This window comes from Jaculus jaculus, chromosome 7, assembly GCF_020740685.1.
Source record: "Jaculus jaculus isolate mJacJac1 chromosome 7, mJacJac1.mat.Y.cur, whole genome shotgun sequence".
NCBI classification, from domain to species: domain Eukaryota; kingdom Metazoa; phylum Chordata; class Mammalia; order Rodentia; family Dipodidae; genus Jaculus; species Jaculus jaculus.
In genome coordinates, this window is record NC_059108.1 from 86,298,415 (window position 1) to 86,320,439 (window position 22,025).

Consider the following 22,025-nt stretch of genomic DNA (forward strand, 5'->3'; position numbering starts at 1 on the left):
TCAGTCTTGTTTATCCTTTCAACTCTTTGTTTCATTGATTCTGTGGATTGTTGTTTTTGTTTCTATTTCATTAATTTCTGCCCTAATCTTTATTATTTCTTCCCATCTACTGATTTTTGGTTTGCCTTGTTCTTCTTTTTCCAAGGTGAAGAATTAGGTCATTTACTTGAGACTGTTCTAATTTCTTAATATAGGCACTTAAAGTTATAAATTTCCCTCTTAGGACTGCCTTCATTGTGCCCCAAAGGTTTTGGTATGTTGTGTTCTCATTATTGTTTGACTTTATGAATTTTTTGATTTCCTTCTTGATTTCTTCATTGACCCATTCATCATTTAGTAGTGTATTATTTAGTTTCCATGATTTTGTGTATGCTCTATAGCTTTTCTTGCTATTGATTTGTAGCTTGAGTCCATTGTGGTCAGACAGAATGCAAGGAATTATTTCAATTTTCCTGTATTTGTTAAGATTTGCTTTGTGTCCTGATACATGGTCTATTTTGGAAAATGTTCCATGTGCTGCTGAAAATAATGTATATTCTACAGCATTTGGATGAAATGCCCTGTCTATATCTGTTAGGTCCATTTCTTCTATGACCTCATTAATCCAGATGCCTCTCTCTTTATTTTTTTTTGCCAGGATGACCTGTCAATTGATGAGAGTCGGGTGTTGAAGTCACCCACTACCACTGTGTTTGGTGTTATCTGTGACCTTAGTTCTAATAGCATTTATTTGATGAAGTTGGGAGCCCCCATGTTTAGGTGCATATATGTTTAGGATTGTAATGTCCTGTTCTTGGAGTGTGCCTTTAATCAATATAAAGTGACCTTCCTTATCTTTCCTAACTAAAGTTGGACTGAAGTCTACTTTGTTGGATATTAGGATAGCAACCCCTGCTTGTTTTCTAGGCCCATTTGCTTGAAACACCATTTTCCAACCTTTTACCCTAAGATAGTGTCCATCCTTTGTAGAAAGGTATGTTTCTTGGAGGCATCAAATTGAAGGATCCTGTTTTTTGTTTTGTTTTTGGTTTTTCGAGGTAGGGTTTCACACTAGTCCAGGCTGACGTGGAATTCACTCTTGTCTTCTCAGGGTGGCCTTGAAATCACTGCCAAGGATCCTGTTTTTTAACTCAGTCTGCAAACCTTTGTCTTTTGGTTGAGACATTGAGGCCATTGATACTAAGAGATATTATTGAAAGATGTGTGTTTATTTTTGCCATTTTTTAAAATAGTTGTTCCAGTTTTACCTTTGCTGTGTTGTGTTAACTAGTATTTGAGTATTTTTTTTTTTTCAGGTTCCTTATATGTGTGCTTTTCTTTCTCTTCAGCATGGAGGATTCTTTCAAGTATTTTCTGTAGAGCTGGTTTTGTCTTCAAATATTCGTTTAGCCTGCTTTTGTTGTGGAATGTCCTTATCTCTCCATCTATTTTTCTGTTTGAATGGATAGCTTTGCAGGATATAGTAATCTTGGTTGACAGTTGTTATCTTTTAGTAATTGGAATATATCACTCCACGCCCTTCTGGCTTTTTAAGTTTGTGTTGAGTAATCTGATGTGATCCTGATGGGCTTGCCTTTGTAGGTAACTTGATTTTTCTCTCTAATTGCTTTCAGTATATGTTCTTTGGTTTATATGTTTGGTAGTTTAATTACAATCTGGTGAGGAAAGGTTCTTTCTGGGTTTTGTCTGTTTGGTGTTCTAAAGGATTGCTGTATCTGCATTGGCACTTGTTTCTCAATTTGGGGGAAGTTTTCTTCTATGATTTTGTTGAAAATGCCTACTATGCCTTTGGTATGAAATCTCCTTCTACTGTAGCCTGAATTCTTATATTTGATATTTTCATAGTGTCCCAACTATCTTGAAATTCCTATTCATACTTTCCTATTAGTTTTTCCTTTGTCTTTGTTGGAATGTATTAGATCTGCCACCTGGTCTTGTTTAGATATTCTGTCCTCTCCTTCATCTTTCTCAGGCATTTCCTCTAACTAATTCTCACTGAAGGTCATTTCTGATGCATTAATACTTTTTGGTGGATTTATATTGTCTTGATTTTGGGTGTTTCTTGTGTTATAATGTATATATTTTTGCATCTTGGATTAATTTAATGCCTGGATTTTCTAGTTAGCTGCAGTATTATTAGATGTATCAATCAATCTGATGTTATATATCTTCAGGGTAGGAGCTTAAGGTGCTAGGTGTGGCTCTTAAGACTCTCAGAGTATCTACAAAAGCAACCCTAGGTGTTGGGTTTGCTTGCTATGAGAGTATTCAAGTAGGCTGAGTGGAACAAAATGCAGGTAGATTCTAAAGTTTAAACAATGTACACATTCAATGAAAAATAGCACAGAGTATTTATGCAAGAGTTGGTATTAGTACAACCAGATCCTCTAACAAAGTCACTGTCCCTGAGGGGGTATGGTGCCCCACACCCTTAATCATGTCAACTAGGACGTTAAGATTTCTGGTCTGTTGAGGTTTCCAAGTCAGTTTGTGACCAAGTGAGACCCTTCCCTGGTGTAATCCATTACCTTTTGTGATGCTTTTGGTTTCAGTTATGCTGCACTCCTGCTTGGGTCCTTCTTTGGGCACTGTGGGATAAAGTAAGCTGGCTGGGATATTGGCTTGCTGCTTTGGTCACAGGTACTTGATGCTGTGAGCTCCCTTCCCCAGGTCTCTGGTGGTTGCTGGCGCTTGAGCTGGCGGTAGGGGAGGGGAAGCTGTGGATGGTGGCTCTAGTTCTCCCGCTGGTCCCCGTGATCTGGTCTTCTATGGTTCACTGCAGTTCTCCATGTTTCTTGAGTTTGCGAAGAGCTCTGGTGTGAGTGGAAAATCTCCTCACCTGGCTTTACCTGCAGCTCAAGCGGAGCTTTGCAGCTGTGGCCCTGTGGACCTGGTGCCGCCGCTGGAGCCACTTCTGCCTGCCTATGTGGGTTCTGAAAGCTCCGGATCTCTCCTACTTCTCTGCTGCTGTTGGTAACTTCTTTTTATTAATTAATTAATTTATTTTTTTTTTGAGGTAGGGTCTCACTCTAACCCAGGATGACCTGGAATTCACTCTGTAGTCTTAGGGTGGCCTTGAACTCACAGCAATCCTCCTACCTCTGCCTCCGGAGTGCTGGGATTAAAGGTGTGCGCCACCACGCCTGAATGTTGGTAATTTCTTATACACCTCACTTTTTAGAAGAAGAGTGTCTTTTGCTGTTTTTTTTTTTTTTTTCAGCTTTTTCTCCCCTAGGCTGCTTTGGCATGGTTCCTACTCCACCATCCTAATGAAGTTGAGATAGTTTTGCTTAGAAGGTAACTAATTGGAAGGAAACGATTTGGCAGTAATAGAAAAGCTAATGAAGCACTGTGTGTTGGTGCACACCTTTAGTCCAAGGCTTTGGAGGCAGAGGTAGGAGGATTGCTGTGAGGCCAGCCTGGGACTACAGAGTGGATGACAGGTCATCCTGAGCTAGAGTGAGACCGTACCTTGAAACAACAACAACAAAATAAATGGATACACAGTGATGAATGTTTATTTTAAAGATGAAATGTATTATGTATTATTGTTTGAAATTCACTATGCAGTCTCAGGCTGGCCTTGAATTCATGGCAATCCTCCTCCCTTGGCCTTCTGAGTCCTGGGATTAAAGATATGCCCAGCCCTTTCTTTGCTTGCTTGCTTCCTTCCTTCCTTCCTAAAATATATTTTACTTATTTATTAGAGAGAGAAAGAAGGAGAGAAAAATTAGGCATGCCAGGGCCTCTAGCCACTGAAAATGAACTCCAGATGCATGCACCCCTTTGTGCATCTGGCTTAAGTGGGTCCTGGAGAGTCAAACCAGGATCTTTTGGCTTTGCAGGCAAATGCCTTAACTGCTAAGCCATCTCTCCAAACTCCCCCCCAACTCCTTTTTTTTTTTTTTTTCTTTTATATGTGAGCAGAGAGAAAAAATTGGGCATGTCAGGGCCTCTTGCTGCTGCAAAGGAACTCCAGATTCATGTACTTTGTGTATCTGGCTTTATGTGGATACTGGGGAATTGAACCCTGGGCCAACAGGGTTTGCAAACAAGTGCCTTTAAACACTAGCCATTTACCTAGCCTCAAAGGTTGTCTGTTTTAAATTTCATTTTGGAAGTATCTGTGAATATATGTATGTATTCAAATTTTTATTGCAGTAATAATTTGAATTATCAAAACAATAACAAATAGTTACCTTAGTATATTTTACTTAGGTCTTTCTCTCTCTCTCTCTCTCTCTCTCTCTGTGTGTGTGTGTGTGTGTGTATAGTTTTGTTTTGGTTTTGGTTTTGGTTTCTCAAGGTAGGGTCCCACTCTAGCTCAGGCTGACCTGGAATTTACCATGTAGTCTCAGGGTGGCCTTGAACTCTTGGCAATCCTCTTACCTCTGCCTCCTGAGTACTGGGATTTACTTTTCTGTGTTTATATTACTTATTTTTTTGTTTATCTATTTGAAAGAGAGAGAGAGAGAGACGATGGATGCTCCAGGGCCTCCAGCCATTGCAAACGAACTCCAGATGTGTGCAACCCCTTGTGCATCTGGCTAACATGGGTCCTGGGGAATTGAGCCTTGAACTGAGGTCCATAGGCTTCACAGGCAAGCGCTTAACCACTAAGCATCTCTCCAGCTCATATATTACTTATTTTTTTTCATTTATTTATTTTTGCAAGGTAGGGTCGCACTCTAGCTCAGGCTGACCTGGAATTCACCATGGAGTCTCAGGGTGGCCTCAAACTCATGGTGATCCTCCTACCTCTTCCTCCCAAGTTCTGGGATTAAAGGCATGCTTATTTTTTTTTTTTAATTTTTTTTGTTTTTATTTTTATTTATTTATTTGAAAGTAACAGAGAGAGAGAGGAAGAAGCAGAGAGAGACAGAGAGAGAGAGAGAGAGAGAGAGAGAGAGAGAGAGAATGGGTGTGCCAGGGCCTCCAGCCACTGCAGACGAACTCCAGATGCGTGCGCCCCTTCGTGCATCCTGCTAACATGGGTCCTGGGGAATCGAGCCTCGAACCAGGGTCCTTAGGCTTCACAGGCAAGTGCTTAACCGCTAAGCCCATTCTCCAGCCCGCATGCTTATTTTTGAGACTCAATCTGATGTATCCAGGCTGGTCTCAAGGTCACTATGTAGCCAAGGATGATGACCTTGAACTCCTGATCCTCCCGAGCACTGGCATAATAGGCATGCACCACCACGTCTGGTTTCTGTAGTGTTAGAAATCAAACCCAGGGCTTGGTGTATGTTAGGCAAGCACTCTACTAAGCTCCATCCCCAATCTTAGTAATGTTTGTCTGATTTGCTTTTTAGGAACTGAAGAAATTTGAGAACTTTGTAAAATCCTGTCCTCCTTTTGATATTGTTATTGATGGCCTCAATGTTGGAAAAATGTTTCCTAAAATTCGTGAATCTCAATTTGTAAGTATAACATCATTTTGTTATTCTGTTTCTCTAAAAATATTTATTGTAAGCATTGTGGTCTTCCTTGAGGCTTTAGCTCAAAGCTAAAACTAAGTTCCCTTATCTAAATCCAGTTTTCATTTTTGGCTATGAGCAGGTCATAAAGGTTGGGAGTAATGAATTAAGATAAAGAATTAAAAGAAAGACCATGTAACTGTTATGCTGAGATCATGGAGTCCCCGAAGACCACCAAGAGAGTTGGACACATATGCAACAGCAAAGAGCTTTATTTCAGGCTTAAGCTCGGGCTCCAGACTTCACCAACGCAGTGGGTCCATCCAAGAGCCCCAAATGGCGGTTGGGAGAGGCTTTTATTGGGGTTCAAACAGAGAAAAAGGGAATTTCCAGCTTGGCAGTTACATGATTGGTTGACATTTAGCAAAAGTATACATATTACAAATTGATTGGTTACGTTACAGCTAAAGAACATTAAGCAAACTTATCTATGATCACAGGAATGTATAACATCTACTTGGTCCTTTCTGATTGGCCCTACTAGGGGTGTGGGGCAGTTTAGGTTTTCCAATAATGGTTATGTCTTGACTAGGAAACAAAAACCTAGGCCTTGCGGGGAAACTGAAACTTAGGCATACTAATGACTCTAAAGCCTGTCATGGTGTCACTGTAGTTTGGTCCTTCATTCCCTCCTCTTCTAGTAACTATAGGGAGCCCAATCATTTGGGTGCCAGAACCTGGTTGGGTCCTATAGGGGCTGGTGGGTCCCTTCCTGACAGGTTCAACTTTCAGTTTAATGGTGAATAACAGGCCGTCATTGTAACCAGACTTATATAGCCTCAGCCCCAGGTCTTACCTGCTTCCCAACCAGTATCTGCTTTACCTTGTTCCATAAATTTTTCTGGACAGGATTGCACAGGAATTGTGTACATCACCCATATAGGGGTTTGGTAGACAATTGTGCCTGTGGTACTTGGGAGACCTAAGTCTTGTCAGTTGTAACTGGGGGGCTCTATGAGATACTCCTGGTAGATTCACATCCCCATTTGTAACAATAAAATTGTTCTGCCACTCCACAGTTTTGGATTTGTTTTCTAGATCTACCCCATCCTGGACAGACATAAAAAGGGGTCTGTAGAAGTCTGGCTCTCTTAATTACATGACTACATCCAGGTTCCCTCCCCTCCCCGCCACCGAGGCTGGTGGTTGCAGGATATAACCCTATCCTATTTTACCATTTTTATTACATTCGGGTCTCCCTTTTGTTTCTAAATCCCAATCTCCTATGTCCCAATTGCCAGCAGCCAACTGGCACAAATCAAAGTGTAGGGTAGGCCACCAGGCACCCTTCAGGGACACTCAGGATGAACTATTAACAATGTCACCTGTAGAGGTACTAATAGTCAACCAAGTGAGGTTAAGAGGCTGATGTGGGTTGCCTACCAGCAAGGGCAGCTCAAGCAGAAGTAGAATAATTATTACAGTCCATCTCAGTGAAACTTTAATTTGAGTGGGGTGCTGCGTTCCTGGTCGATCTTCCATTGTGGCTTGTAGTCTTTGGGCTGAGCCAGGAGGTCTGCTAAACAGATGTCATTATACCCATGTGGGTATAATGAATCCAGGTGGTGATGCGTGGACTTTAACAGCTGTGAGGGTGGTCAGGATGACAATGTAGGGTCCTCTTCCAGTGAGGTTCGAGGGTCTCGTGGTGATGGCGGTGCACAAAGACCCAATTCCCCGGTCGGTAGTTGTGGGGTGATGGTGGTGGCTCAGTCTCATAGATGGCTCTTAAGCATGGTCACACTTCTTTATGTGGATGGGCTAGCGTTTCAAGAGAATCTAGTGGATGTTTGTTATCAAATTCAGCAATTAATTCTGCTTTTAAATTAGGCAAGATAGGGGGTGGTCTACCAAACATAATTTCTTAAGGGGTTAGTCCCATGATATAGGGTCTATTTCGTACCCTGTTAAGGGCAAAGGGGAGGAGAGCCACCCAGTCCCCGCCAGTCTCCATGGTTAATTTAGTAAGGGTCACTTTTAAGGTCCTGTTCATTCTCATGTGTCCTGAACTTTGGGGTCTGTATGCACAATGTAATTTCCAATTTGCCCCCAGAATCTTAATTAACTCCTGCGTTACATATGAAATAAAGGCTGGTCCATTATCTGAACTCAAGAGAGCTGACATGCCATACCTGAGGAGAATGTCCTCAAGAATCTTCTTGGTTACTACCTGTGCCTTCTTGTGTTTGGTGGGAAGGCTTTAGTCCACCCTGAAAAAGTGTCTACAAAAACTAGAAGATATCTATAACCATACTGTCTTGGTTTTACCTCAATAAAGTCCAATTCCCAGTGGGCTTCTGGTTTGGATCCTCTCAGCCGAGTTCCTTGTTCCTTAGGTTTGTTGTCAGCATTAGTGAGTTTGCAGCTTAAGCACTTGTTAGAGATATCCTCAAGCAGTGGCCTTAGGTTGAATATTTTAAGATGAGCATTCCTGATTAGGTCCTCTGCCTTCCTTACTCTCAGGTGGGTAGTCCGATGAATATGGTTGAGGAGGGCTTTAGCCAATTGTTGGGTAAGATTAATTTACAGTCTCTGATCTTCTACCACCCATCCAACTTTTGAGTCATGGGAAGCTTGTGTATTAGTTTTAAGTCCTCCCTTGTGTAAGATGGGGTCTCTGGAAGTGTTGGAGGCCCTGGGTCCGGCAACAGGGCCATTATCAATATTGAATTTGAGTTAGAGCCCAAAGCAGCCCCTTTGGCAGCCTTGTCTTGCTCTGGCTGTGGGGGTGTGTGCCCTCCAGTGGCCTGGGCAGTGGATTATGGCTAATTTGGTGGGTAGCCACAAGGCTGCCAGCAAGTCCAAAATTTCTTGTTTTTTTAAAAATATTTTTTTTCAAATCAGTAACTTCATAATTTATTAGACATTCCATTTATTAGAACTCCTAAGTTCTGCTTTTATATAAATGAGATAATAATTCTATAAATGCATCTTTGAATTTTTCCTTTGGATTGATTTTCTTTTTTTTAATTTAATTTTTTTTTTTTTTTTTTTTTTTTTTTTTTTTTGGTTTTTCAAGGTAGGGTCTCACTCTGGCTCAGGCTGACCTGGAATTCACTATGGAGTCTCAGGGTGGCCTCGAACTCTTGGCGATCCTCCTACCTCTGCCTCCCGATTGCTGGGACTAAAGGCGTGCGCCACCACGCCCGGCTTAATTTAATTTTTATTAACATTTTCCATGATTATAAAAAAAATCCCATGGTAATACCCTCCCTCTGGATTGATTTTCTGTTAGCATCTCCCAGTACTATATGAGTAATACACTGAAACCCAAAATACAAAGTCCAGGTAGATATACATATGTGATCATGTGCTTTTAAAAAATAATGGTAGTATTAAACATAACTATGAGCCGGGCGTGGTGGCGCACGCCTTTAATCTCAGCACTTGGGAGGCAGAGGTAAGAGGATCACCGTGAGTTTGAGGCCACCCTGAGACTCCATAGTGAATTCCAGGTCAGCCTGGGCTACAGTGAGACCCTACCTCGGAAAACCAAAAAAAAAAAAAAAAAAAAAAACAACTATGTAAAACATCAGGAAATACTTTTTCCAACTCTTCAGCTAGATTTAAAAGTCCCAGTAAAATTTTGTAAACAAAATCATATATAAAAAGGCAAGTCTGGCTCTTCCTATGGGTCCTTTAGCAGAGCATTATTTGCATAGATCCAAGACAAGTGATGCTGCTGGACAGATTCAAAACCAATTCCTTCCGAGTCCTACTAGTAACTTCCTTAAATCATGCCAGCCCAGTTTGTTTTCTAGAGTTCTGGCCATCATCTCACATTTGTTCCCTCCTTCCATGATTCTAACCTGATACCTTTCCCTGACATTTCCCCCCTCTTTCTGGTCTTCCTAGCTTTTCCCAGTCTTGTTTATTTTTAATAGTCTTTCCTTCTGCTGTGAGGAGGCCTCTTTCTTGGTAAATGTCCCCATGTATGTGGGCAGTGGCAAATGCATAGCAACTATCTGTATAGATATTTAGTCTTTTCTTCTTTACCTAATTTCAAGGCCTCAGTCAGGGCAATGAGTTCTGCCCTCTGGGCTGAAGTTCCCTTGAGTAGGGCAGCCGCCCATAGTATTTCAGTCTCAGTCACTACTGCCACCCCCACATACCTTTGTCCATCCTTCATGAAGCTGCTGCTGTCTGTGTACCAGGTAGCCTTGGCATTTAGCAATGGTTGGTCTGTCAGGTCCTCTCTGATGCTATGGATCTAGCTCAGGATCTTGACATAGTCATGCCGGGGTGCCTCTAGGTCTGGCTCAGGCAGCAGGGTAGCCAAGTTCAGGGTCGCATTTAGGAGGAATTGGATCCATGGGGCATTCAAAAGCAGACTTTGGTAGTGAGTTATACGGGCATTGTTCATCCACCAATCAGGTGGTTGTTTGAGGACCCTTTCTGTGGCATGGGGGGGTAATGACATGAAATTCTTGTCCCAAAGTCAGCTTATCTGCATCTTTAATTGAGCGGTAGCTGCCACAATCCTTAGGCAAGGTGGCCAGCCAGCTGCTACTGGATCCAGTTTATTTTGACAAATAAGCTACAGGGTGAGCTCGCTTCTATACTGACTGAAAGACAAAACATAGACTCTTACCAGCTGCTGGTTCAGTTCAATGTGTCGGGGGGGTCTCAGGGGTGGGGGGGGCTTGGGGTCCCGGATGAGCCCCCAGATGTTAGGCTGAGATCATGGAGTCCCCAAAGACCACCAAGACAGTTGGACACATATGCAACAGCAAAGAGCTTTATTTCAGGCTTAAGCTCAGGTTCCAGACTTCACCAATGCAGTGGGTACATCCAAGAGCCCCAAATGGCAGTTGGGAGAGGCTTTTATTGGGGTTCAAACAGAGAAAAAGGGAATTTCCAGCTTGGCAGTTACATGGTTGGTTGACATTTAGCAAGAGTATACATGTTACAAACTGATTGGTTACATTGCAGCTAAAGAACATTAAGCAAACTCATCTATGACCACAGGAATGTATAACATCTATTTGGTCCTTTCTGATTGGCCCCTACTAGGGGTGTGGGACAGTTTGTGGTTTTCCAGTAACTGTTATGTCTTGACTAGGAAATAGAAACTTAGGCCTACTAAGATTCTGAAGCCCATCATGGTGTCACTCTAGTTTGGTCCTTCAGTAACAAAGGCCAAATCTGCCCTTTTTGTATAACTTTTGCCTCACCTTCTTCAAGACCTTCTTGGTATTATTCTGACATTTTCCTGTGGCTCTCATCCCTCTATTTATAAACTAGTAATATATCAGAATATAATATCAAGAGATATTATTTGTTATTTATTCTGCTTTTTTCAAAGCCTGGTACATTCATAAATTAACCTATGAAGGTCTTTTTTAATAGAATAGTCATTGGTTTTTTATCAATTTGTATATGCCCTAGAAATTTCTAATAAGAATATTACGATTTTTTCATAGCTCATTACTACTATTTTATAGATTAGAAAATCAAGACTAATTATACACAATAAATCCTTGGAATATAGTCATAATATCAAAATTAGGTTGTAGATAGGCCCAGATTTTAGGCTGTGGCTCTTACCATTGGCAGTCTATAGCTGTTCATCTGTAATTGAAAGTTAATTCTTTTTTTTTTTTTTTTTTTTTTTTTGGTTTTTCGAGGTAAGGTTTCACTCTAGTCCAGGCTGACCTGGAATTCACTGTGGAGTCTCAGGGTGGCCTCGAACTCACGGCAGTCCTCCTACCTCTGCCTCCCAAGTGCTGGGATTAAAGGCGTGTGCCACCATGCCCGGCTTAAAGTTGTTAATTCTTAAAAATTGCCACCAACCTAAACACTTTTACTCAGAGAAACTGCTGGTCCAGTTTGGCCATTTATACTCAGAAAAGCCATGCAAAAAAAGGACATATTAGATTTACAAGTTTCTTTCTCTTTTTTTGTGGTTTTTTGAGTTAGGGTTTCACTCTAGCCCAGGCTGAGCTGGAATTCACTCTGTAGTCTCAGGGTGGCTTCGAATTCATGGCAATCCTCCTACCTCTGCCTCCCAAGTGCTGGAATTAAAGGCATGTGCTGTCACACTCAGCTAAAAGTTTTTTTTTTTAAATTTTATATATTTTATTTATTTATTTATTTGAGAGCAACAGACACAAAGAGAAAGATAGAGGGAGAGAGAGAGAATTGGCGTGCCAGGGCTTCCAGCCACTGCAAACGAACTCCAGACGCGTGCGCCCCCTTGTGCATCTGGCTAACGTGGGACCTGGGGAACTGAGCCTCGAACCGGGGTCCTTAGGCTTCACAGGCAAGTGCTTAACCGCTAAGCCATCTCTCCAGCCCTTTTTTTTTTTTTTTTTGAGGTAGGGTCTCACTCTGGCTCAGGCTGACCTGGAATTCACTATGAAGTCTCAGGGTGGCCTCAAACTCTCGGCGATCCTCCTATCTCTGCCTCCTGAGTGCTGGGATTAAAGGCGTGCACCACCACGCCCGGCAAAAGTTTTGTTTTATTTTATTTATTTATTTATTTATTTTAATTGCAAGTGCTGGAGAGATAGCTTCCTGGTTAAGGTGCTTGACTGAGAAGCCTAAGAACCCAGGTTTGGTTCCCTATAAGCCAGATGCATAAGGTGGTGTGTGTATTGGGAGTTTGTTTGCAGTAACTAGAGGCCCGTGTGTACCCATTCTCTCTCTCTTATCTCTCTGTAATAAATAAATAAAAATAAAATTATAAAACAAATTTGCATTCGGGAGGCAGAGATAGGAGGATCACCAAGAGTTTGAGGCCACCCTGAGACTACATAGTTAATTCCAGGTCAGCCTGAGCCAGAGTGAGAGCCTATCTTGAAAAACAAAAACCAACAACAACAACAACAAAAACAAATTTGCAGGCTGGAGAGATGGTTTAGCAGTTAAGGTGCTTGCTTGCAAAGCCAAAGTACCCAGGTTCAATTCCCCAGGACCCACGTAAGCCAGATGTACAAAGTGGTGCATGCATCTGGAGTTTATTTGCAGTAGCTGGAGACCCTGGCTTGCCCATTCTCTTTCTCTCCCTCTCTCTGCCTCTTTCTCAAATAAAAAAATAAATGAAAATAAAATATGTTTTTAAACTTTGCAAAAAATTATTTTGTTTGATTTTTGTTTTGAGACAGTGTCTCAGCCTCAACTGGCCTTAAATTTACTATGTAGCCAAGGCTGGCCTTCAACTCCTGATCCTCTTGCCTCCACCTCCTGAGGTTATAGACATTAGATATCACACTTGGGTTTACTTTTCACTATGATAGTAATTTTTTTTGTTTGTTTGTTTTTCAAGGTAGGGTCTCACTCTAGTCCAGGCTGACCTGGAATTCACTATGGAGTCTCAGGGTGGTCTCGAACTCATGGCAATCCTCCTACCTCTGCTTCCCAAGTGCTGGGATTAAAGGCGTGCACCACCACGCCCGGCTATGATAAATAATTTTTAGAAGAAAAATCTGTGCAGGATTCAGGTGACTTCTTTGGAACAGAGTCCTGAAAATAGAACACTTGAGTCAGAAAATATTAATATTTTTAAAGGTCTCACTACAAATTGCTTCCTAGGTTGATTGTAGCAATTTTACACTGCCACTGCCAGCACATAACACTGTGCAGGGCTGCTTATTTCATGACGTTTCAACTGCTTGCCTCTGTGCAGGGAGTCTGTAGGGTGCAAAGGGGCGGGACATTTTCCCTGTTGAATGCCTGTAGCCTCAGGAGGTAGAGGAGTTTTTAAGTCAACAAAAAGTTTCCCCTGGGCTGGAGAGATGGCTTAGCGGTTAAGCGCTTGCCTGTGAAGCCTAAGGACCCTGGTTCGAGGCTTGGTTCCCCAGGTCCCACGTTAGCCAGATGCACAAGGGGGCGCACGCGTCTGGAGTTCGTTTGCAGAGGCTGGAAGCCCTGGTGCGCCCATTCTCTCTCTCCCTCTATCTGTCTTTCTCTCTGTGTCTGTCATTCTCAAATAACTAAAAATTAAAAAAAAATAAAAAAATAAAAAAGTTTCCCCTGTGCTGGGAATTGAATCAGGGCCTTGTGCATGTGAGAAAAGCCCTCTACCACTGAACTACATCTCAGCCTTGAAATGGGTGTTTTTTTTTTTTTTAAATTTGAGGACAAAATTTAATGACATGATTCCAGAAGAAAAAGCCTCTTTTTTTAAATAATCTTCTTGATTTTTTTCTCTCCTCTCCTTCTTCTCCCCTCTTCCCATTTTCCCTCTTCTCCTTTTCTTTTCCTCTTCCTCCCCTCTCTCTTCCTCTTCCTCTCCTCCAATTGCCTCCTCCCACTCCCTCCCATTCTGTCTCTGATGCTCTCTTTCTCTAGTTCCTTATAGCTGTACAACAAAGAAAGGTTGGGAATTCTAGTTGTATGCATCTGATTTTTGTTTGTTTGTTTTTCAAGGTAGGGTCTCGCTCTAGCCCAGGTTGAGCTGGAATTCACTGTGTAGTCTCAGGATGGCCTTGGACTCATTATTTTTTTTTCAAATTTTTATTAGCAACTTCTATGATTATAAAAAATGTCCCATGGTAATATCCTCCCTCCCCCCCCATTTTCCCCTTTGAAACTCCATTCTCCATCATATCCCTTCCCCATCTCAATCAGTCTCTCTTTTATTTTGATGCCATTATCTTTTCCTCTTGGACTCATTTTGATCCTCCTACCTCTCCCTCCCAAGTGCTGGGATTAAAAGCGTGTACCACCACACCCAGCCCCACAATTTGTTTCTCCCTAAATTAAGTTTATAATTCAAAATTTATCCTTCTGTGTGTCTTTATCAATTTTTTGTTAAAGGTAGACAGGACCCATAATTGAGGCTCATAAACTTGGGAGACCTCTCCTGAACCCCAAAGTCCTGCACCATTAGTTTTAGTACTTTTTCAATGAACTATATCTCTCCTCAAGATTTTCTTTCCTGGGCTGGAGAGATGGCTTAGCGGTTAAGCGCTTGCCTGTGAAGCCTAAGGACCCCGGTTCGAGGCTCGGTTCCCCAGGTCCCACGGTAGCCAGATGCACAAGGGGGCGCACGCATCTGGAGTTCGTTTGCAGAGGCTGGAAGCCCTGGTGTGCCCATTCTCTCTCTCTCCCTCTGTCTTTCTCTCTGTGTCTGTCGCTCTCAAATAAAAAAAAAATTAAAAAAAAAAAAGATTTTCTTTCCTAGTCAACTTTCTGTACACGAAACTGTCAACGCAAAAGACACAGCTCTCACTTCAAAGCAGATAAGAAATAGTTTATTCTGAAGCCAAATATGAGTGCACCACCATGCCCAGCTTGATTTTTATTTTTCATGAATAGGACCTTTTGTCACTATTAAAAATCAGAATTTTAAACAGACTCTTGGACTGGTGGCTCTTATCCATCAGCTCATTCAACTTTAGCACCTGTTTTGTCACCAGTAGCTTTTCCAGAACTACTACCTTCATCATGAAGCTTCATGAATTTTCCCTATGCAAATTTGGGCTTTTCGGCATTTTTACTTTTCTAACGAAGACGTCATGAAGAGGGTAAATAGACTGGAAGGCCTTTTCTATGTCTTTCCCAGTGCTGTCTGGAATCAATTTATTAACCACTTCTTTCAAGTCATTTGTCTGCACCTCTCGGGTCATGATTTCCATCTTCTTCTGGATCTGGCAGATCTGTTGGTGCTGTGCATAGGATGTCTTGCAGATCTGGTTATGTATTTTTTAGTAAAACCAACACAGAACAGATGAAGCAGCCATCACAGTTGTCTTGACATCAGTGTGAGCTTTAGTCATGGTCTGCCGCTTTTTGACCATGAAACACATTTTGTCCCATGTGAGACCCATGCCATGGAAGTTAGTCAGATAGTTTTTTCCCTGAACATCTTCAGTGATAAGCTTGAACTTCCTGAAGGCAACTTCACCATTCTGCAGATCAGCAAGGCTTATTTCAAAGACACGCCCCTTGAGGCCATCAGAGGCAATTTTGGTTCCTAGAGTCCTGGTGACTAGCATCTTTCCAGTAGAAAATGGGTCAACACTTTTTTCTTGGCTCCCTTCTTGCTGCCTTAGGCACTTGTTCTTGCCAGCCACCATGGTGCTGTTCAGGGAGCCAAAAAGTTTATTTCTTTTTTTAAAACTATCTTCATGTTACTAGGCTTTCAGTGAACTTGTGATTAATTATGTATCTGATATTTTGTCACTAAGGAGAAAAGAACCTTTGTGTTCTTTATTTAATTTCACTATAATCATGTATTTTGAACTCAGAGCTTACCTTGTAAGAGTAGTAGTAATTAGGGAACTTAAAAAAGCAAGTTCTGTCCGAGTGTAGTGGCACATGCCTCTTATCCCAGCACTCGGGAGGCAGAGGAAAGAGGATCGCCGTGAGTTCAAGGCCACCCTGAGACTACATAGTGAATTCCAGGTCAGCTTGAGATAGAGTGAGACTCTGCCTCAAAAAATAAAACAAAACAAAATAAATAAATAAATAAGCAAGTTCTAGTTGTGAATTTTATTTATTGTACTTTTTCACTTTTCAGATATAGTATATTAATTAATTTGCAAGCAGGCAGAGAGATAAAGAGAAGACAGACAGACAGAGTGAGCACATCAGGGCTTCTAGCTGCTGCAAACAAACTCCACATGCATGCACCACTTTGTGCATCTGGTTTTACGTGGGTACTGGGGAATCAAACCCCAATTAGGCTTTGCAGGCAAGTGCCTTAACTGCTGAGCCATCTCTTCAGTCCAGATATATTCTTTTTATATTTTAATCTTCTAAAATGGACATGGTAGTATTTGCCTGTAATCTCAGCAATCAGGAGGCTGAGGCAGAATTACCAGTTCAAGGTCAACCTAGGCTATAAAGTGAGTTCTAGGCTAGTTTGAGCTACATAGCAAGGCTCTGTCTCAAAAAACAAAACAAAACAGAAAAAACAACTTTGAAATCAGAGTATAACTTTTAATTGATGCCAGCAGAAACCTGCCACCTACCACATAGACTTATAGACTTGTTAGTGGTTATCATTGCCTAGACAGGTGCAAATTTAGCTCTACATGGCACGCATGTACTTAACACCTTAGTTGAGTTGGATCAGCTGTTGGCTGTACACACTGTCAAAGGTTTTTTTTTTTTTTTCCAATTAGAGAGAGAGAGAGAGAGAGAGAGAGAGAGAGAAAGAATGAGCATGCCAGGGCCTCCAAATGAACTCCAGATACTTGTGCCACCTTGTGCATCTGGGTTATGTGTGTCCTGGGGAATTGAACCTGGATCCTTTGGGCTGCTGAAATAGTATGTTTTGCTTTTTTTCTTAAAAGCTATTACTAAATCAGTGGCTCATCTTACAGTTTTTGGTAATACAGTGAGGCATATACCCTTTTGTATTTTAGTGCTTTTAGTATATTCATACATTTTTGCAACTATCACCACTGTCTAATTCCAAAGTTTACATGTTGTACTATAAAAATCAGCATTCTATTCCCTTTCATTGCCAAATAGAAGTATGGGTATGGGTAAGGATATACTATATTTCATTTGTCCATTTATTCTCTAGTGGACATTTGGGTTATTTCCACTATTTGACTATTATTAATAGTTGAACAGAGTTAGTGTGAACACTTGGATAAAAATTGTCATTGAGCAGATGTTTTCATTTCTGTTGGGTGTATGCCTATGAGTGGAAGTGTCTGGTCTTTTTTGTTTGTTTACATTTTTATTTGAAAGTGACAGAGAGAGAGAGAGAGAGAGAGAGAGAGAGAGAGAGAGAGGAGAGAATGGGTGCACCACGACCTCCAGCCACTGCAAACAAACTCCAGATGTGTGTGCCCCCCTGTGCATCTGGCTAACATGGGTCTTGGGGAATTGAGCCTCCAACTGGGGTCCTTAGGCTTCACAGGCAAGTGACCAACTGCTAAGCCATCTCTCCAGCCCACCTTTTTTAAAAAAAAATATTTTATTTTTATTTATTTGAGAGAATGGGAACACCAGGGCCTTTAGCCACATGTGCTCCCTTTTGCAGCTGGCTTACGTGGGTCCTGAGGAGTTGAACCTGGGTCCTTTGGCTTTACAGGCAAGTGCCTTAACCACTAAGCCATCTCTCTAGCCCCCTGTGTTTTACCTTTTAAGCTATCCATCTTTCCCAAAGCACCTGTGCTGCTTATAGTCAGCTGTGTGTGAGGCTTCTGTTTTGTCCACATCCTCACCAACACTTGTTACCTGTTTGTTGTTGGATTTCAGGTGTTTGTTTTTGGTAGTGTTGGGGATAGAACTCTGGGCTTTGTGCATGCATGCTAGGCAAGCTCTCTACCATGGAGCTATACCACCAACCCTGTTATGTGGCATTTGGATTATAGCCATACTGTTGGGTTTGACGTGGTGTTTTGTAGTTTGTGGTTATTGGTCAGTCTGTCTCTATGCAGCCCAAGCTGGCCTGAAACTCCTGATCCTTCTGCCTCATCTCCTGAGTGCTAGGATTACAGGCATGCATAACCCTGTGTAACTACACAGCATAGTTTTGATTGGTGTTTCTGAATGATACTTAATTGCATGTCTTATGCTTATTGGCCATTTGTATATTTGGGGAAAATATCTACTCAAATCTTTTGGCCATTTTTATATTTTTTTAATTTTTATTTATTTATTTGAGAGAGAATGGGTACACCAGGGCCTCCAGCCATTGCAAATGAACTCTAGATGCATGTACCACCTTGTGTATCTGGCTTACATGGGTCCTCAGGAATCAGACTTGGGTCCTTTGGCTTTTCAGGCAACCTCTTAAGTGCTAAGCCATCTCTCCAGCCCCCCTTTTGCCCATTTTTCAAGTAGGGTTGCCTTGTGGTTATTGAATTGTATTTTTTAGTATGCAGAATACTAAACCTTTGTAAGATACATGATTTTTCAGTGTTTTCTCCCACTCATTTGATTGTCTTTCAACTTTTTTCCTTTGTGGATTGACTCTGTCTTTGGGATTCTTTTCCTTTTTCAATTTTGTTTTTTATTGAGAACATGAATATGTGAACATACAGTAATTTGATCATGTTCCCATTCCTTTATCTTTTAAAAAATAATTCATTACTTTTTTTTTTGTTGTTGTTTTTCGAGGTAGGGTTTTATTGTAGCTGACCTGGAATTAACTATGTATTCTCAGGCTGGCATCCAGATCACGGTGATCCTCCTACATCTACCTCCCAAGTGCTGGGATTAAAGGAGTGCGCCACCACGCCCGGCTACTATTTTATTTTTATTTACTTATTTGAGAGAGAGAAAGAGGTGGGAGGGGGCAGAGAATGGGTATACCAGGACTTCCAGCTGCTGAAAACAGACTCCAGATGCATGTGCCACCTTGTGAATCTGGTTTACTTGGGTCCTTGAGAATCGATCCTGGGTCCTTTGGTTTTGCAGGAAAGCACCTTAACCACTAAGCCATTTCTCCAGCCCCCTTTATTTATTTATTTATTTATTTATTTATTTGTCCTGTCTCCTCTCCCCTTTCTCCCCTGAGCACTTCCTCTTTCAAGGCAGTCCTTCCTTTGTTTTGTCATCCACCTCCATCCTTCATGTCAAAATGTTCTGTGGGCTCAGAACCATGCTGGTCTTATGAGGGTTTCAATAATCACTGTGGGGTCATGAATGCACCAGTCAGTTCATGTCAGAAGGATAGCACCCCAAAGTACACCTACATACTCTGTGGCTTTTACATTCTTTCCATCCCTTCTTCCACAGTGTTTTCTAAGTCTTGTGGTAGAATGTTGAACACATTCTCTCCATTGGTGATTTTTTTTTTTTTTTTTTTTTTTTGAGGTAAGGTTCTACTTCTAGCCCAGACTGACCTGAAATTCAGTATGTAGTGTCAGGCTGGCCTTGAAGTCACAGTGATCCTCCTACCTCTTCCTCCCCAGTGCTGGGATTAAAGGCGTGCGCCACCACGCCCGACCCTGATGAGCTTAGAGTCTCCTCGGTGTCAACCAGCATCTCCATAGGGATGGGTTTCTGGCTAGTGGAGAAAGCAGCACTCTCACCTCACGGCAGCAGTGAACTAACTCTCTCTGCCATGTTCCTGGAGCCCTGGCAGGTGTGACAGCCATAACTCTAGCTAATAGCCATCCCACTGAGATTGGTGACATCTTGTTACAACTGTCAAGTCTGGCCCAAGAGCTAGAAATGAGTTTGAGCATGTTGAATCAAACTCTTTGCCTGGATTCTCTTTTTAAAATCATGTTCTTCCACTGCAGTTTTAGGTAATTACTTTTATCGACTATTTTTCCTAGAATGGCTAAGGGAGGGATTTCTAAAAGTCTCCATGACTCATACCTTATACATACTTTCATATGTATGTATTTCACTTGAAGAAATGAGTTTTTCTTTTCCATCATGAAGTCATCATTACTACTTGGTGATGTCAGATTGCTTTGTGGGGACAGGGACAACATGTTAACTTTTCTCTTAGAAAACAAAAGGACATGCAGTGGAAAGCTTCTTAAACAGAATTTTCTCTCATTATCTTTCCCACCCCACACACCTGCCCAGGATTGAGTCCTAATGCTTTTTGTTCCTTGTTTCCTTTGCTGCCTGAATTTTAGATTTTCAGTGTTCATAAGCTCCTCTAATAGAGGGAGTGTGGGGGGAAAGTACACCATTTTAGTTAATCTTGCTAGTTGTTCAGAACTCTGTTCCTATTTCTGTAGCTAACTGAGAATTGGTTAAAATGGCTTCAGCAGAATGAAAATTTATAATGTAATTGAAAGGAATTATGGTTAGACATCAGCACTGAATGCTTTCATTCTTACAGCTTACTTGGGGCATTGAATAGAAAGCAGTTTGGTGGAAACAGTGCAGAATTTGTTTTGATTGCCATCTCTTAGTTGGTTTTACTATAGTGAAAGAAAAATGGAGACAGGGTATTAGCCATTAAAGGTCATTTGATAGAGCGTTTACTTGCCAGTGAGTTCTCATATTTTTTTCTGCCACTCAAGTTATTTTATTTCTTTCTATTGATTTATGTAGTCTCTTGTAAATGTTTCAATACTACAAAGCACCTAAGATACATATAAACTATGCTTTGTGTTTCTATGTGCATTTAATCTTGGACATACTCTCTTTGCCCAAACTGTAGAAATGTTGAGTTTGTCATCAACTGTGCTTGAAACTTTCAATAATGTCAAAGTAATTAATAGGGAAACCCATAAATTCTTTATTATGTATGCAACAAAAAATGCTAAATATTGAAATGGAATTTTTATTATCTTTCAAATATTCTTTGCTGTATAATTGTTTCTTCTGCTTACCAATTCCATGTCTTAAAGAGTGGCTTTGGAGAAAGCTTGTCTTGTTCCTTGAGTCCCAAAATTTGGGTCATGCTACTCTTGCCTTCCAAGGAGCCTACTGCCTCTGTATCTGCATTGAGGAAGAGTTTGAGTAATTTTTTTTTTTTTTGAGGTGGGGTCTCACTCTAGCTCAGGCTGACCTGGAATTCACTATGTAGTCTCAGGCTAGCTTTGAACTCATGGCACCTCTGCCTCCTGAGTTCTGGGATTAAAAGCATGCGCCACCTCACCCAGCTTTAATTTTTATTTTATTAAACATTTTTATTTATTTATTTACAAGAAGAGAGCAAGAGATAGAGAGAAGAGAAACAGACAGAGAGAATTGGTACACCAGGACCCCCAGCCACTGCAAACAAACTCCAGGTGCATGTGCCACTGTATATATCTGGCTTTGCTTGGGAGCTGGGGAATTGAACATGGGTCAGTATGCTTTACAGGCAAGTACTTTAAACACTAGGGAATCTCTCCAGCCTGAGATATATAATCAAAAATTGTTAGTTTTGGGCTGGAGAGATGATTCAGTGCTTAAGGTGCCTGCCTGTAAGCCCAACAACCCAAGCTCGATTTCCTAGTGCTCACATAACAGCAGAGGCACATGCGTCTGGAGTTCATTTGCAGAGTCTGGAGGACCTGGTGTACTGATTCTCTCTCTCTCTCTCTCTCTCTCTCTCTCTCTCTCTCTCTACTTGGCATGGTCGCATATGCCTTTAATCCCATCACTCGAGAAGATGAGTAAGAGGATTGATGGGAGTTCAAGGCCAGTCTAGGACAACAGAGTGAGTAATAGGTCATCTTGGGGTAGAGAGAGACTGTGGTGGTTTGATTCAGGTGTCCCCCATAAACTTAGGTGTTGTGAATGCTAGCTCCCCAGCTGATGGATATTTGGGAATTAATGCCTCCTGGAGGGAGTGTATTGTTGGGGGCGGGCTCATGGGCTTTATAGCCAGTTTCCCCATGCCAGTGTTTGGCACACCCTCCTGTTGCTGTGGTCTACTTTATGTTGGCCAGGGAGTGATGTCCACCCTCTGCTCATGCCATCGTTTTCCCCTGCCATCGTGGAGCTTTCCCTCGAGCCTGTAAACCAAAATAAAACTCTTTTTCCCAGAAGCTGCTCTTTGTTGGGTGATTTCTACCAGCAATGCGAACCGGACTGCAACAGAGACCTTACCTCAAAAAAATAAACAACAACAAAAGTTAGTGTTTGCAGTTCACTTTTGATTAAAGTTTTGTGTTGTGTTAATGACTGGAAATGATAGACAATTGGAAATCATAGATAAACATTTTTAATTTAATTAATTAA

General features: G+C 41.5%; 1 protein-coding gene and 1 pseudogene across 1 annotated transcript in view; one reads left to right on the top strand and one right to left on the bottom strand.

Annotated features, from left to right (window-relative positions):
- The window catches only part of Prorp (protein only RNase P catalytic subunit), a 140,517-nt gene that overhangs the window by 47,553 nt on the left and 70,939 nt on the right, over positions 1-22,025 (top strand). The window contains exon 4 of the mRNA XM_004649598.3: positions 5,313-5,420. Within this exon, the coding sequence (XP_004649655.3) occupies positions 5,313-5,420 (108 nt within the window). The remainder of the gene's footprint in view (positions 1-5,312; positions 5,421-22,025) is intronic.
- On the bottom strand, positions 14,769-15,499 carry LOC123462121 (annotated as a pseudogene).